At 57.9% G+C, this 13533-nt stretch overlaps 1 protein-coding gene across 17 annotated transcripts in view; it reads right to left on the bottom strand.

Annotated features, from left to right (window-relative positions):
• The window catches only part of macf1a (microtubule actin crosslinking factor 1a), a 61403-nt gene that overhangs the window by 30929 nt on the left and 16941 nt on the right, over nt 1–13533 (bottom strand). For 10 of the 17 annotated variants that reach the window (XM_077743046.1, XM_077743050.1, XM_077743052.1 and 7 more), the window contains exons 1-29: nt 8144–9285; nt 6909–7075; nt 6692–6804; nt 6486–6592; nt 6292–6411; nt 6120–6215; nt 5905–6032; nt 5732–5825; nt 5482–5636; nt 5141–5405; nt 4925–5053; nt 4764–4841; nt 4515–4676; nt 4333–4437; nt 4038–4259; nt 3814–3966; nt 3484–3495; nt 2718–2872; nt 2373–2499; nt 2110–2293; nt 1870–2030; nt 1587–1765; nt 1186–1521; nt 908–1067; nt 750–833; nt 580–687; nt 407–505; nt 208–330; nt 31–122 (exon numbers count right to left, since the gene is read on the bottom strand). In XM_077743046.1, coding sequence (XP_077599172.1) covers nt 31–122; nt 208–330; nt 407–505; nt 580–687; nt 750–833; nt 908–1067; nt 1186–1521; nt 1587–1765; nt 1870–2030; nt 2110–2293; nt 2373–2499; nt 2718–2872; nt 3484–3495; nt 3814–3966; nt 4038–4259; nt 4333–4437; nt 4515–4676; nt 4764–4841; nt 4925–5053; nt 5141–5405; nt 5482–5636; nt 5732–5825; nt 5905–6032; nt 6120–6215; nt 6292–6411; nt 6486–6592; nt 6692–6804; nt 6909–7075; nt 8144–9052 — 4823 coding nt within the window. In that variant the 5' untranslated portion in view covers nt 9053–9285. Of the gene's footprint in view, nt 1–30; nt 123–207; nt 331–406; nt 506–579; nt 688–749; nt 834–907; nt 1068–1185; nt 1522–1586; nt 1766–1869; nt 2031–2109; nt 2294–2372; nt 2500–2717; nt 2873–3483; nt 3496–3813; nt 3967–4037; nt 4260–4332; nt 4438–4514; nt 4677–4763; nt 4842–4924; nt 5054–5140; nt 5406–5481; nt 5637–5731; nt 5826–5904; nt 6033–6119; nt 6216–6291; nt 6412–6485; nt 6593–6691; nt 6805–6908; nt 7076–8143; nt 9286–11521; nt 11615–11685; nt 11764–12501; nt 12592–13533 lie in introns of those variants that run through there. The other 7 variants (XM_077743057.1, XM_077743059.1, XM_077743061.1 and 4 more) reach the window with 3 other exon arrangements.

The following is a 13533-nucleotide window of genomic DNA, read 5'->3' as shown; positions in this document are numbered from 1 at the left end:
GGACCGGACCAGTCGGAAGGCCGGACTTACTTGGCGCCCTGTTTGGAGAGGAGGAAGGCCCGCGTGCTGGCCACGGCTTCGGACACCTGGTCTCTCTTGGCCGCCAGTTGCTCGCTCACGGCCTGCGGCGGGCCGGCCGGGGAAGACCGGAGACGGCGTCAGGAAATTGGGCCTCGGGCAAAATGGGAGCGCTCCAAGGAAACTCACCTGTTGGACGGCCAGCGAGGACTCGGCGTCGGGACCGGCGTCGCGTCCCCGGAGACCTCCGATCCAAGACAGCAGGTCGGAGACTTGGCCCACTCTGGCTTGCTTCTCCTCCTCCACCTCTTTCTGCGGCGGCGGCGACAACAATGGTGTCACGCCAGCCACGCGGGCCGGGCTCCAAAGAGTACGTGGGCGGACCCACCTCCTCTTCTTCCAGCCTCCGCAGCGCATCGCTGATGTATTTGACGTGTTGCGTGGTCAGCGTGACCAGCGCCGTGTAGCGGGTGCGCAGGTCCATGAACTGGAAGGGCGGGCCAGAGGGGGGTTGAGTCGGCGCTCCGCCGCCTCCAAATCCCGGCGGGGCGGGCGACTGACCTCCTGAGCGACGGCGTCGGACGACGAGTGCGTTTTCCTCCTCTTGACCGCCGACTTGTGCGTGGACTCCACGAAGGCTCGGAAGGTCATCAGCTGAAGCTCGTAGTCCTGCCCATGAAATCGCGTCAAGAGAAACATTTGAAAAAATGCCGCCCGGCGCCGTGCCTTACCTTGACCCGAGTGCAGTATTGTTTGGAGCTGGCCTGGCACTGGTCCAGCTTGCTCTGGTTATCCTCGATCTGGGCCACCAGGGCCTGCCGTGGATGGCGGGAGGCGTTCAAATGACGAGCGAAAAAGGCAGATGGCGGCGGCCGATGGCGGCGGATACCGTCTGCTGCGCCAGCTGTTCCGAGAGGGCCTTGCTGTCGGCGCCGGCGGCCGGCGCGTCCTCCTGCCGTCGCGTGGTCTCCCGGACCCACTGGCTGAGCTCCGAGTGTCCGTCCCTGTACCGCTGCAGGACCGAGGCCATGCCCTCTAGCTCCGCCTCCCTGCAAGATGGAGTGGGAGGAAAAAGGCGGTCATGAGTGCACCTTCCGCGACCCGTCTCAAGGTCGGCCACATGAGACCGGGGTCTAAACCTGGCCTTGTCCACTCGTTTGTACTGACCGCGTTTCCGTCTGCTTCTTGACGGCTTCCCAGCGCTCCTCCGCCCGCCGGGCCCCTTCCCGGTAGCGCTCGGGCTCCGGGCCGGCGTCCGGGCGGAGGGCGGCCAGGCGCGCCGCCGCCTCCTCGGCCCGGAGGAGCTCGGAGCGCAGGGGTCCCAGGACGGCCTCCTCCTCCTGGGACAACAGGCGCCGTCGGGCCCCCAGCCGCTCTCCGAGGCCACGGATGGCGTCCGCGTCGGCCGGGAGGACGTCCTCCTCGGCCAGCCCGCTCTCGTGCTCCCCCGCCCGACTCTCGGCGTCCTCCAGGCGGCGCGCCGCCAGCTCCACCGTCTTCAGCCTGGACGAAAAGCCCACGGGTTGAGCGGGCGGCGAGGGGAGGGCGACGGAAAGGAGCCGGCTGACTTTTCCAGGAAGACGGAAGAGAGGCGGCGCAGGCCGTCGGCGCTCTCGGCGCTCCGGTCCAGCTCCGAGCGCAGCGCGGGGACGCCCGAGGATTCTGGCTTGTCTTCCAGGAAGGCCAGGCAGCGGCCGGAAACGGCGTCTAAATCGGAGGCCAGTTGGTCCAGCTCGGACTGCACACTCTGGAAGGAAAGACGGGAAGGAAAAAAGGTCAAAATGGCTGCAAAAGGGCAACTTTGCGCAGAAGCAAAGGACTGTTGTTTTTTTTGTTGTTTTTCCGACCGACCTGGTGCTCCACGATCCTGAGCGCAATGTCGTCGGCGCCGTCCGTCAGGCGAACCGGCGTCCGGACGGCGCCCATCAAGGTCTCGTCGACCCGGCCCAGACGCGAGCGCACCTCCCCGAGCTCCGCCAAGTACGAGCGAGACGCCGACTGGTCTTTCTCCTCTGAAATGGGCGGAAAGGGGTGAGCGTCGGTCGGCCTTTGTTTGTCCGTGGGAGCTCGGCCGGACGGCCGCCCTCTCACCGCTCTCCACGCGCAGCAACAAATGGTCGGAGCGCCGGCCGGCTTGCCGGACCTCCGCCTCCAGCTGGCGTCGCTCGGCCGGCTGGAAGAGCGAGCTCTCCTTGCTGTCGCTCAGGAAGTCGGACAGGTGAGAGTCCAAGCGGTCCAGGGTTCGCCGGAGCTCCGCCGGCGAGCGGCCGCGGACCTGGAGACGGGGGACGGCGGACGTCAGGGGCGCCGGGACCCGCGGCGGAAGCGGCCTCCCCCTTCGCCCTTTTCCCGACCGTGTCCGGGTTCCATTCGGAGACGGCGCGGAGGTCTTTGAGCAGGTAGTGCCAGGAGACCAGGCTCTTCATGTTGACGTGCTGCTGGTGCCACGTGGACATCACCTGCTGGTACAACTGCTCCGTCCTGAGATCACCAACAAAAAAAGAACGGTGTCAATAAAGGGCCCCCTCACATGCTCGCTAAAGTAAATCATGTTTTACCATAACATTGAAATGAAGTGGATTTATGGAGAATGTGGACTTGTTTCCATTTTCTTTCAATTAAATCATTCGTTTTTTTCAAAATATTCCCCGTTTTCACCGCCATCCATTTCGATTTTGACCTGAGCTTTGCACGCCCACCTGGCAGCGGCGTCCACGGCCTCCGGGTTGGGTGGCGGCACGCTGAAGCACACCGACGGCACCGTGGCCTCGTTGCCGCTGGGGCTGATCACCTTCCACTTGCTGCGCTGCCCGTTGTCCTCCAGCGCGCACTCGTCGCCGCGCTTGATGGTGATCTGCCGCCGCCGCCGTGCCGAGGGAGAGAGCCGTGGAGGTCCGAGAGGGCGGGGTGAGTTGAGGGTGAGGATGAAGATGGAGGCGGCAAAAAGAGGGAACACCCGGAGATTATTCAGCATCCGGATGATTAGGACAAAAACATCAAATGATGATGCAAGCAAAGACATGCAAAAAAAAAAAAAAAAGCAAAACCAAGGAAGGCACCATGAAGGATTTCAAGGAGTTTGGTTGGAATGGGCAGAGATATTGACATGGAGTCTTGGCTTTTGGCCAAAAGCTCATCCCAAACCCTTTTAGCCATGGAAATACATTGGATTCTGACACACGTCCAATTTGAAATGGGATCCGGCCTCGATTTGACAATAATCTTTCACATTAACGGCAGATGGCTGAGAAGGCCCACGTGACTGGACGTATTCCCCTTTTTGGGCCCTTACAAGACAGATGCAAACGTTGTTGTCCGCTTTTAAAAAAAACAACCCATTGTGGGTTTGCACTGACATAGTAGCAAATCAAGCCCTTGCCAAATAAGCAAAGTGCCTCGAATTTAGAAGCGGGGGTTAGACAGAAGGATGGGCAGATAGTAAACAAGACAAAATGGCCGCTCTACCTGAATGTTTGACTGGAGGGGCCCACCGAGGAAAGGCGGGTGGTTTTCATGGGTAGAAGTGAAATGAGGGGAAGGACGGGAAGGAAAAATGGAGAGGGAGGAAGAAAGGAAAAAAAAGACACAATCAAGTGAAGGAGACAACTTGCAAAGTGAGCCATTTGGAAAAAGTGTGGCCTTGGTGACATATTGCGTCTCCAGTCTGACAACACCAGTGCTAAAGTAGCGGTGCGCAGAGAGGAGAGGTCTTTAGGGGGTGGATGCCTCCCCTCTTTTAGCAACATTTCACTTTGACCACTAAAACACAGACCAAACAAAAAAAGGCAAAGGTACCTCGATCTGTTTGTAGTCGCAGACGGCACGGATGGGCGTGGCCGCCATCAGCGGGGCGTCCGCCGAGCGGGGCCGCAACTGGACCAGCGTCTTGGCGCGCCCCACCAGGCTGGCCACCTTGCCGCGGTGCTCGATCAGCTGCTCCTTCTCCTCCTGCCGGCAGCGGGAAGTGGCAAAATGGGGGGCCATTTGTCACCTCCTATTTGACGGCGCCGCCGGCTTACCATGGAGTCCTGCAGCAGGTCCTCCAGCCGGCTGAGGCGGCTGTTCCTGTCGCAGGCGTACTGTCTCTTGATGCTCTCCTGCAGCTGGCGCAGGTACGACTCGCTGTCCCGCAGGTCGCTGGTGAACTTGAAGTAAGCCGTGTTGTCTTGGAGGTGGCGCTCCACGCACAGGCACAGCTGCTCCACCCACTGCCACTGAGTGCGCAGGGCGGCGGCGTACGCCTGCGCAGAGGGACGGCAAAGGCCACGGCGTGAGGCTTTCCTCGGGTCGGCCTCCGTCCAGACGCTTCCTCACCTCCAACGTTTGCTTGGCGGGGTGCTTTTCCTGACACAGACGCAGGACCGTCTCCTGGAGGGAGCAGGTGACCTGGCGCTTCTGCTCCAGCTCGCCCCGCAGTTCCTGAAGGCGGGGCAAAAGGTTTCGAGTGGATGGCGGGGACACGGGTCGGGTCGGGCCGGGCGCTCCGGTCCACTCACGGCGTACGACTCCCGCTTGGCGTCCATGTCGGCGTTGTGGTGGCTCCAGTCGAAGGCGATCTCGTCCTCCTCGCGCTCGTTGAGCCAGATCAGCTCCTCGGTGCATCGGCGCACCACCGAGTCCAGGCTCTCCAGGCCGCTCAGGCGCCACGACGAGTGCTCCTGCGGAGGGCGTTGCTACCCTGAGCCCAAAGGCCACGCTAAAGGCCCAAAGGCCACGCAAACCAGAGAAAAAGACGGGTGGCCCACCAGTAACTTGCAGTACTCCCGCTCCAGTTTGCCCAACGTCTCGCTGTAGTTGCTCCGGAAGTGGGCGGACACTTTGGCCTGAGATACAAGAAAAGGGCGACGGCCATGGACACGGGACGTCCGGGTGGTGCTCGCCCCGGGGGCCGTGGCTCGCCACCCACCTCGTAGTCGCGCGCCTCTCGCAGGCCGCCGGCGATCTCCTCCACGGCCGCGTGCACGCCGGCGTGCTCCTCCAGGTGGCGCTCCACCGACGGGAGATCGGCTCCCCATTCCGCCCCTTCCAGGAGGTCCTGGGGGGGGGGGGGGGGGGGGGGGGGGGAAGAAGGGGGAAATGAGGCGGGGGTTCCGAGTCCGCTCGGGGGGGCGCCGGATCCGACCTGCGTCTCCTCCACCCATCCCAGGAGCTCATAGATGAACCTCAGGCCGCCCTCGTCCTCGGACGACGACGACGCCACCAGCTGGGCGCGGGCCAAGGGGCGGCGCGGGAGGGCCGAGCCCGTTCCCCCGGGCGGGGGGGATCCGGGGCCCTCGGTCGGGGCGGAGCGCGTCTCCGCTAAGGTGCCCCCCGTAAAGTCACCTTTCCGGTACAAGCTAGAAGACTGAAGTCGGAGGGACACCAGCTCTTCTTCCAGGCACTTTGCTCTGCGAGGCGGCAAATAAAGGGTCAAAGAGGTCGAATCTGGAGGAAGGACGGTGTGCTTTTGGGCTCCTGGCTCACCTAAAGACGAGGCGCTCCACTTGGTAGTAGTGGTGGCTTTGCAGGACTTGCAGCTCCTGCTGCATTTGGCCCACAAGTTCTTGGCAGTGGCGCAGGTAGCGGGCCAGCTCGCCCTCGCACTGCGCCGCCTGGCCGCTTTCCGCCCGCGACACGTCCTGCGCCGTAGCAGACGCGTTCCAGTCCCAATTTGCAGTGAAAAGGGCGGCGCTCTCTCTCTCTCTCTCTCTCTCTCTCTCTCTCTCTCTCTTACCGATTGCAACGTGTTCTTGGCCAGGGTGAGCTTCTCCTCGCAGTCCAAGGCCAGGTTCTGGAACTTGTTGGCTCTCTGGAGCAGTAACTCCAGTCTGGACACAGCCAGGCCCAAGAAATCATCGGACGGGGGTCAACCGGGGCGTTGAAGCCGGTACGGGTCAAAATACGGACCTGTCCACGGCAGGACGGAGAAGCTTCTCCCTCTCCAGCATCTCCAGAATGAGTTTTCCCCACTCTTCTTCCAGGTGGTTAGGATGGAGGCCCTGAGGAAGCTGGATGCGCCCAAACTCCATCCACACCTTGCCGTGGCGCAAAAAGCCAAAGCAAAAAGTTCCGTACAGGCGAGTCGGGGGGAGGCCAGTTGCAAAATGGACACTTGCACTTACCTCCAGCAATTTGTAGAGGTGTTCCACCTGACTTTTTTCCAGCTCTTTGGCGGGAATCTCCGTCTCTTTCAAGTGGACGTACTCATTGTAAAGTGCCTGTGACAACAACAAAAAAAAGACTTTCTTTTCGTCTTCTTATCCGCGAAAATGTTTTCTTTTCCTTGGTTTTTACCTTCAGTTCTACGGGATTTTGGGGGAAGTTCTTGTCGGCCATTGTGGCCGTTTGCTGGCGGCTCCACTGGAGCAGAGACAAAAACCTGGACTGATATTCGGACCAGCGCCGATCCACATCCTGAATGGTTTAGAAAATGTCAATGACGTTTAAGGTTTCGAAAAAAGGGGGGGGTGGGCTCGACGAGATCCTACGTGTGCGGCCACGCCCTCTCCTCCCTCGGGGATTTTGGGGAAGGCGTCGTAGATGGACGAGACGTATGTGATGACCGACTTTTCGTCCGGCGATGGAACGTCCACGTCTTGTGGGACACAGAAAGAGGACCGTGAAAGGCCGGCGTCCCGTCGTCGCCGGACCGCCGTGACGGCCGTGCTAATGGTTTGGGAAAAAAAGGAATTACCCTCGGCGTCCAACAGTCTGGTCACACCTAGCGACTCGGCAATCTCGAAGGCCTGCTCCAGGTTCTCGCGGTTGCTCTGCCGCGACACCGCCTCCATGTCGATCAAGTCGGGTCTGGGATTAAAGAGAAAGGGAGAAAAAAAAAAACAAGATTGCCATCGGGACGGGCCATCGGAACGATTGCCATCGGGACGGCTTTGGGTCCCCGGGCCACCCACCTGTATCGGTGCAGCAGAGCGTTGAAGACGCGCCCGTCGCTCCACGACGAGGTGAAATTGACGCAGCGGATGGCGGCGTAGCCTTGGGTGGCCTGCTGGCTCCATAACAGCAACTTCTCTTTGGCGGTCAGGTCGCCCGACTCGCCGCACACGTAAATCTCGGAAATCTGCGTGGCAAGGGGAATACGTCGCCGTTATTGAAAAAGCCCGTGGGTTAGGTCACAAACAAACTGCTTGACCAAAAGTAGGTCCATCGCCACATCGGCGACCCCCGAATAAACCGCAGTAGTAGTTACGACACTGGCTGCTTAACAGGTCCAAAAATGGCAAAATGACGTTAAATCCCCTTAAGAAGCCACTGGGATACCACATTCTTCTCTTTTGTGAGCCAGAAGTGGGCCGGGGACTACTGGGAGCACGACCCTCGACAAGGACTCGAAACACAAGTCACTCGAAACGATTTCCCCCTTTGTCGTCGTAGCCGGGAGACGCCAGAGCGTCCGTCTACGTGCCGTTGCTACGCTAGCACGTCGGAGGTTGACCTCACAATGGGCTGAGGGATTTGGCCAAGTCAAGGAGCCGAGCGAGCTGACTTTAGCCTAACCACAATATCCTCTCACGTCATTTGCCGGACAATTCTTCTAAGATGGCCAGAGAAGCGCTATGAGCAGACGAGGGTGGACAGTGACTGGGCAAAATGCACATTGCGTGCGTGCGTGCGTGCGCGAGTCTACCTCGCAGCGATGCGGCATATTTTACAAGGCCTGCCGGTCACTGCAGACAAGCATTTAATGGTGCACGTCGATCGAAATATTCCATGACAATGCAAGCGCCACTAATGAAGCAGCAGCAGGAAGTGGAAAAGACCAGATCCTCTGTGCTGCCTTGATTAGACTCTTGGGAAGCTGTGCTTTCTCCCAGATAACACACAAACACACACACACACACACACACGACAGCCTCTCATGCCCAATAATAGTCCAAAAGTGCGGAAGGCTTGATCAGTCGCGCAATTGCTCGCCTGTGCAATAAAAATGCCAGTGGCGTAAAGAGCACCGCTATCCAATACCGAATCAAAATGCCATCATTTTTGGTATCTGGTATGGCTCACGTGACCTTACGTTCAAGTGTAGCCACCCGCTCACAAGTTCTTTCCGGTAAATACGGCAATCGGACCCATCCCGTTGGTTTTTGGTGGCGATTTGCGGAACGCGGCAAAAACTATCCCGGCTAACCTCGGCGCTCGGCGTCGGCCGGTCCGCGGTGCCGGCGGCCGTCTCCGACGGGTCGCTGCCGTAGCCCGACTCCGGGACGGAGCGTGGGACTGGCGTCCCGCCGACGTCGTGGCCCCGGTCCTCCTCCGACAGTCGGACTTTTTGAATGTTTCCAAGCGTGGGAATGTTGTGTTGGAGGACCTCCACCCGACCTTCCGCTTGGGGCTTCCCCGGCGAAGAGGCCACGTGGCCGGGGTACACCGTCCTGACCACGCAGAGTCTGGCGTCCCAGTCTCTGATGCGGACCACGCCGTTGCCTTCTTTGAGAGCGGCCTTTCGGGCCCGGCGGCGCTGCTCCTTCGTCCTCTCGGGCCTTCCGGAGCCTTCTCCAACGAGTATGCTGGTTTTCTCCACGACCCCGTGGTCTCTCTCCTGAACGCGGCAGAGCCTCCCCCCTCCGGGGGTGGCGGGGCCCTGCACCGGACCGGCGGCCGTCCGACCGGGGAGGCTGGAGACGTCCACGATGGCGCCGGCGGCGTCTTCCTCCCCGGGGAGGCAGAAAATTCCTCTCCAGGCCGGACTGAGTCTGGGGCTACGCCGGGCGTACGGCACTCCGGGGCCCGGAAGCCCGCCGCCGGTTGAAGCGGCCTTTTGGGGGGAAGGCCCATTTCGAGGCTCCGGGGCGGGAACCAAGAGACCAGAGCCCACTGCGCTGCTGGAGTCCGGGGTTCCGGTGAAAGGCGGATTGGTCTCTATCGCCGGGGGGTGGTCGTCCGGGTTAGCCTTCCTGTTTTTCTTTCCCTTGCGCCGTGGCCTGAAACGCAGCCGGCGTCTCTTGGACGATAGCGGCGGCGGCGGTGGCGGCAGCGGCCCCCCTGGGACGACTTCTCCGTCTGCCGGAGACCTGACACACCCCATGGAGCTCCCCATCTCCTGGTCGGCGGTCCCAGTCCAGAATATCCTTTCTTCCCGGGCAACGTCGCGGCAAAAGCAAGCCAGTTTCTCCGGGGGAAGGATTCCAGGCTAGAAGAGCGTTTGGTGGGACGGCTACCGTGGGCCAGAGTCTCGATCCTCGGCCGATGAATGATTCAGTGGCGGCTTGGCCGGCGCACTCTGCCACTCTGCAGCATCTTTAACTCTCTCTCTCTCTCTCTCTCTCTCTCTCTCTCGCTCGCTCTCTCTCACTCCGGAGCCCCGGCAAGAGAATCCAGGTCCAACATGCTACCTGCTTTATTTTTAACTTCCCGCAAGACTTGCGTTCAAGGACACGGGGACGCCGCATCCGTGCGTGGCAGACGGAGCAAAATCCGCTGGTGATTTATCAAAAGGCGATTGATGTGATGGCTGGGATGAGAGGGCGGGCGGGCGTCACGTCACGGCGTAATCCTCTATCGGCCATGGCGTGGAGCGGGAAGGGATTTCACTGGTGACACTTGGATAACTGACACGTGTTGCCAACAATGTCCCGCCGCAGAAGTCTAGGTGGTCACTGGGGGAATTCCATCCCCTGAGTTGGAAAGGCGATGGCGTCTGGCGTGGTGAAGGAAAGCTCCGGTTCCCCGAGTGGTGGCCAGGCTAGCCGGCATCGCCATTGGCCGTCGGGGAGACATACACACACACACACACACACACAGGGTGCGGGCGGGCGGCCAATGCCAGGGCAGAATGCGCTCAGACTCGGCCAATGGCCGCGCGGCTTACTGGCGGGTCAACTTGGGCGGTCACGTGTGCTCCAGCTTTAACACTTCTGGACGGAGCCGGGTCATCCACGTCCGGGAGGTCCGGGTTGGGCTTGCCGAGCCTCTGCGCCTCTTGGCTTTGCTAAATTTTTGTCAGCGTGCCAGTTGCTCTTCCATCGGGTGGCGCAGTGCGACGTCGTGGCCAAACAAATCCATGCTTTGGAGAAGAGGCGGCCCGGATGCGTCCGTGAGCCCACGGAGGGGAGGTTCCCGTCTGGAGATAGCTCCTCCCCGCATCTGGTCAAATCCGTGGTGGGGAAGTCCGGAAGTGAAAGGGCGTCAACGGGACCGGCTACTTGGATGGATGTAGCGGTCGCTGTGACTGGCTTCTTTTTTTTCTCTCCGTCCTCCCCCGTCCGCCCGCCTGTTGATGAAGCTTTGAGTGCTAGCGGCCCACCTCCCGCCTGGATGCGACAGTCACTGGCGTTATCCCTCCCGGCTTATTCATCTCCCCCGGCCGGCCCGGTTGCTGCGGTTTCGCCGCGGCCTCCCTTTTCTGGATGTCTTTCTCACATAAAAAGCAAGCAAGCAAGCAGGCAAGCGAGCCTCCTCGTTCGTCTCACTGGCACTAGTCTACTCCTCCTCCTCCTCCTCCTCTTTTCCACTTCCTTGTCGGCGCTCTCTCACTCGCTCCTTACTCGCTCATTTAACTGTTACAGGACCAAAAGTAGCACGAGGCTAGCTCTGGCGTGCTAACTGTGGAATGTTAGTAGAAGCAAAGAGCGATCAAATTGGGCTAAGGTCACTCCCCTTTTTGTCTGATTCCATCGGCAGGCTTTGGAAAAAAAAAAAAAAAGTCAATTTTGCTCTTTGGGCACGTGACCGGTGGCATCAATGGCTGACGCTAAGAGGATTGGTGGCGTTCCCGGGCCATGTTAAGTAGCCACTATCTGTCCAAAAGGGCCAACAATAACATAGGTCTCCAAATCATGGAGTGGAAAAATAAAAAAATATGGATTCCTAGGGCATTTATGGCTTAATTTTAGTAGCTGTATCACGTGACGCGCAGAGTCACAATCGCCATCAATTATTAAGCTGCCATTTTAGTCAATAGAAAGGCCAGTCCGTTTCTCGTTTGCATTTGGAGTTATTCAAATATGCAAAGATTGCGTAACGCCAGTCTGGACCGGGCGAGCGACGGGCGATGTGGTCACGTTGTTTGTCTCTTTGGCGGCAAGTCAGAGCGAGCCAGTCAAGGGAGTCCTCATTTTTCAACCGGATTCTCAAGCGCCAGCTATGACCCACATCTTTTTATCGTCAGCTGGCCATTTTGACCGACCACCGTCTGTTCTTTCAAAGAGCGGTCTCCTCGCTCGCTAACTCGGTGTCTCTCTCTTAAGCTATCCGCTAGCAAAGGCGGCGGTGCCGACTCACGTTGGCTCCCTCGGCTCGGTGGGAGCGTTTCTACGGCAACGGCGGCGTCGGCGCGCCGCCACCTTGGCTCGTAAATCAGCGCTTAAAACGCCACGTCCGCCGCCGGGCACTTTTTACAAATTAGATGGGGCCGGGGTGAAATTGCCAACAAAATGCCTTACGACAACCACAATTGACCAGAATTTGTTTGGCAGAATAACGGCGGACAATTGACAAAGAACGCTCACTCTTAATAATTTGCATTTAACCAGCAGAAGAAGAAGAAGAAAAAAAAGTCAGCCCATACCTGGAAGTGGAGGATGATGGTCCAGATCAGGCCCAGGGTCAGCTTGGGGTTGCCGTCAGTGATGTCATCGTTTCGGATGTTGACCAATTTGACCTGAAAGAAGCGGAGGCGCGCTCTTGACAAGATTGCAAAATTCAAGAGGTCAGATGATGGGGCTGCCTTACTTGTCTCTGTTTGAGAAAGTCCAAAGCGATTTGGACGTTTTGCAGTCGATGGAATCTCATGCGACCTTTCTCTCGGGCCTGGGACGCACAACAGAGAAAGGAAAGGTCACTACGGAGCAATTCCCACGTTTGCGGGTGCCAGCGGTCAGGGGAAGGCTTCAAAAGAGACATGCGCTCAAAACACACTTGAAATTAAGGACAACAAGAAAGACTGTCCAGTTACAGAATTAGTTGTAAAGACTGGAATGGCAGGAGTTACAAGATGAATTGATTCGGTCGGTGAGCGCACTCCACGTAGACACGACTAAACTCAATGAGTTTCCTTCAAAAGTCTCAAGTGCAGCTTTTAGCACGATGCAGTTGTTTTAGTTTGTTTTTGGGGTGAATTGAAGTGCATTCCAATTGGTTGTTTTCCACACGCATGCAGCCCCACAGCGCCACCTACAAAGTGGTGGCGCTGTGGGGAACTGGGGACCTACTCCCTGAGCTCCTTCCTCCGCCCCTTGCTCATCATCATCATCCTCATTATCCTCATCATCATCTTCCTCCACCGCAAGCACGATAAGAGGGGGCGTGCGTAAAGTGTACCCCCTTCTCGGGAAGGGAGCGTTTCGGGGTTGCTATGGTAACAGCGAGGGGGAAGAAGGAACAATTCATTCAATGGAAGAACCGTCGTCTGACATCACTGCCTCGTCACAGTCAATGGTGTACTTTGACCTCACGCAAATGCCAATATTGCAATATTGCTCTCTCTCTCTCTCTCTCTCCCCCCGAGTATGACGTCGTCAGATAAGTTTGAGATTAGCTAGCGCTTACCAGGGAGACGCCAGAGAGGACCTCCAGCAAGGAGATCAGGTTGTGTCCGTCTCTCAGGTCCTCATAGAGGTCGTTAATGTGCTTTCTCACCTGGGGGAATGACAGCATCAAAGTACAACACAAGTTACGTATTTAGCTGCTGGGAAACTTCTCCAAAGCTGCAGTTACGCCGACCACCACCAGAGGGACATACAGCCTCCGTTTTTTTTAAACAGTCAAAAGATCATTTTGTTGGATTTGTACGAGAGTGGATTCCTATTTGTTTTAGGAGAATGGCATGAATTCCATTTTTTGAAATTCTCAAGGGATGAGTTGGATCATTTGACAGGATTTCATGCAAATTGGCATTTAAATGAGAGATGTATGTTTAATGTGAGAAGTCACAATACTAGTATGTTTTACTTCCGCCTCTGGGAAAACAATGAGACATTGTTGACTGTCCAGGTAGCGTTTTTGTCTAATGTGATCATCTTGGAAAACAAATTGGATGATGTCACGACACGTTAGGGAACTTTTCTTCCGAAGGGTGTGGCAGTGATATGCTATTGTTTGGACTAATGACTAGGAAGCGGAGGGACCGACCGACCGACCGACCGGTCCGCTAGCGATAACGATGCCTAATTGAGTTTGACGGGAAGGACTGGCAGACAGCTTAATGAGTCGCTTCTCTGGAGATTTCAACGACTTTTACGAGGTGTCGCTGGCGCGCAAACAGGTACGACAGATATCGTCTTACGGCTCTCGGAACACATCCTGTTTTTATTGGCCCTGACGAGTGGCCCGCCCGGCTTTTGAGCCTTTCTACTTCCATCGAAAATGAATGAAGATTAGCTCGGAGAGTTTACACTGCTAAAATATGGGAGGGTGTGTCACACACAAGGAAGGTGGAGGGGAGATGGCCGTGTTTGCTCAACGGCGCAGGCTCAAATAAAAGCGCAACCTTTCAAGTTGGATTTAGGGGGGGAGGGGGCGAGCAGGCTCTACTTTAATAGCACAGAAAATCCTTCAAACCAAACAAAAACGCATAGCGGC

The sequence above is a fragment of the Stigmatopora nigra genome, chromosome 21 (genome assembly GCF_051989575.1).
Source record: "Stigmatopora nigra isolate UIUO_SnigA chromosome 21, RoL_Snig_1.1, whole genome shotgun sequence".
NCBI lineage: Eukaryota > Metazoa > Chordata > Actinopteri > Syngnathiformes > Syngnathidae > Stigmatopora > Stigmatopora nigra.
Note: the sequence above shows the minus strand (reverse complement) of the source record. Positions and strands in the feature narration are given on the sequence as shown.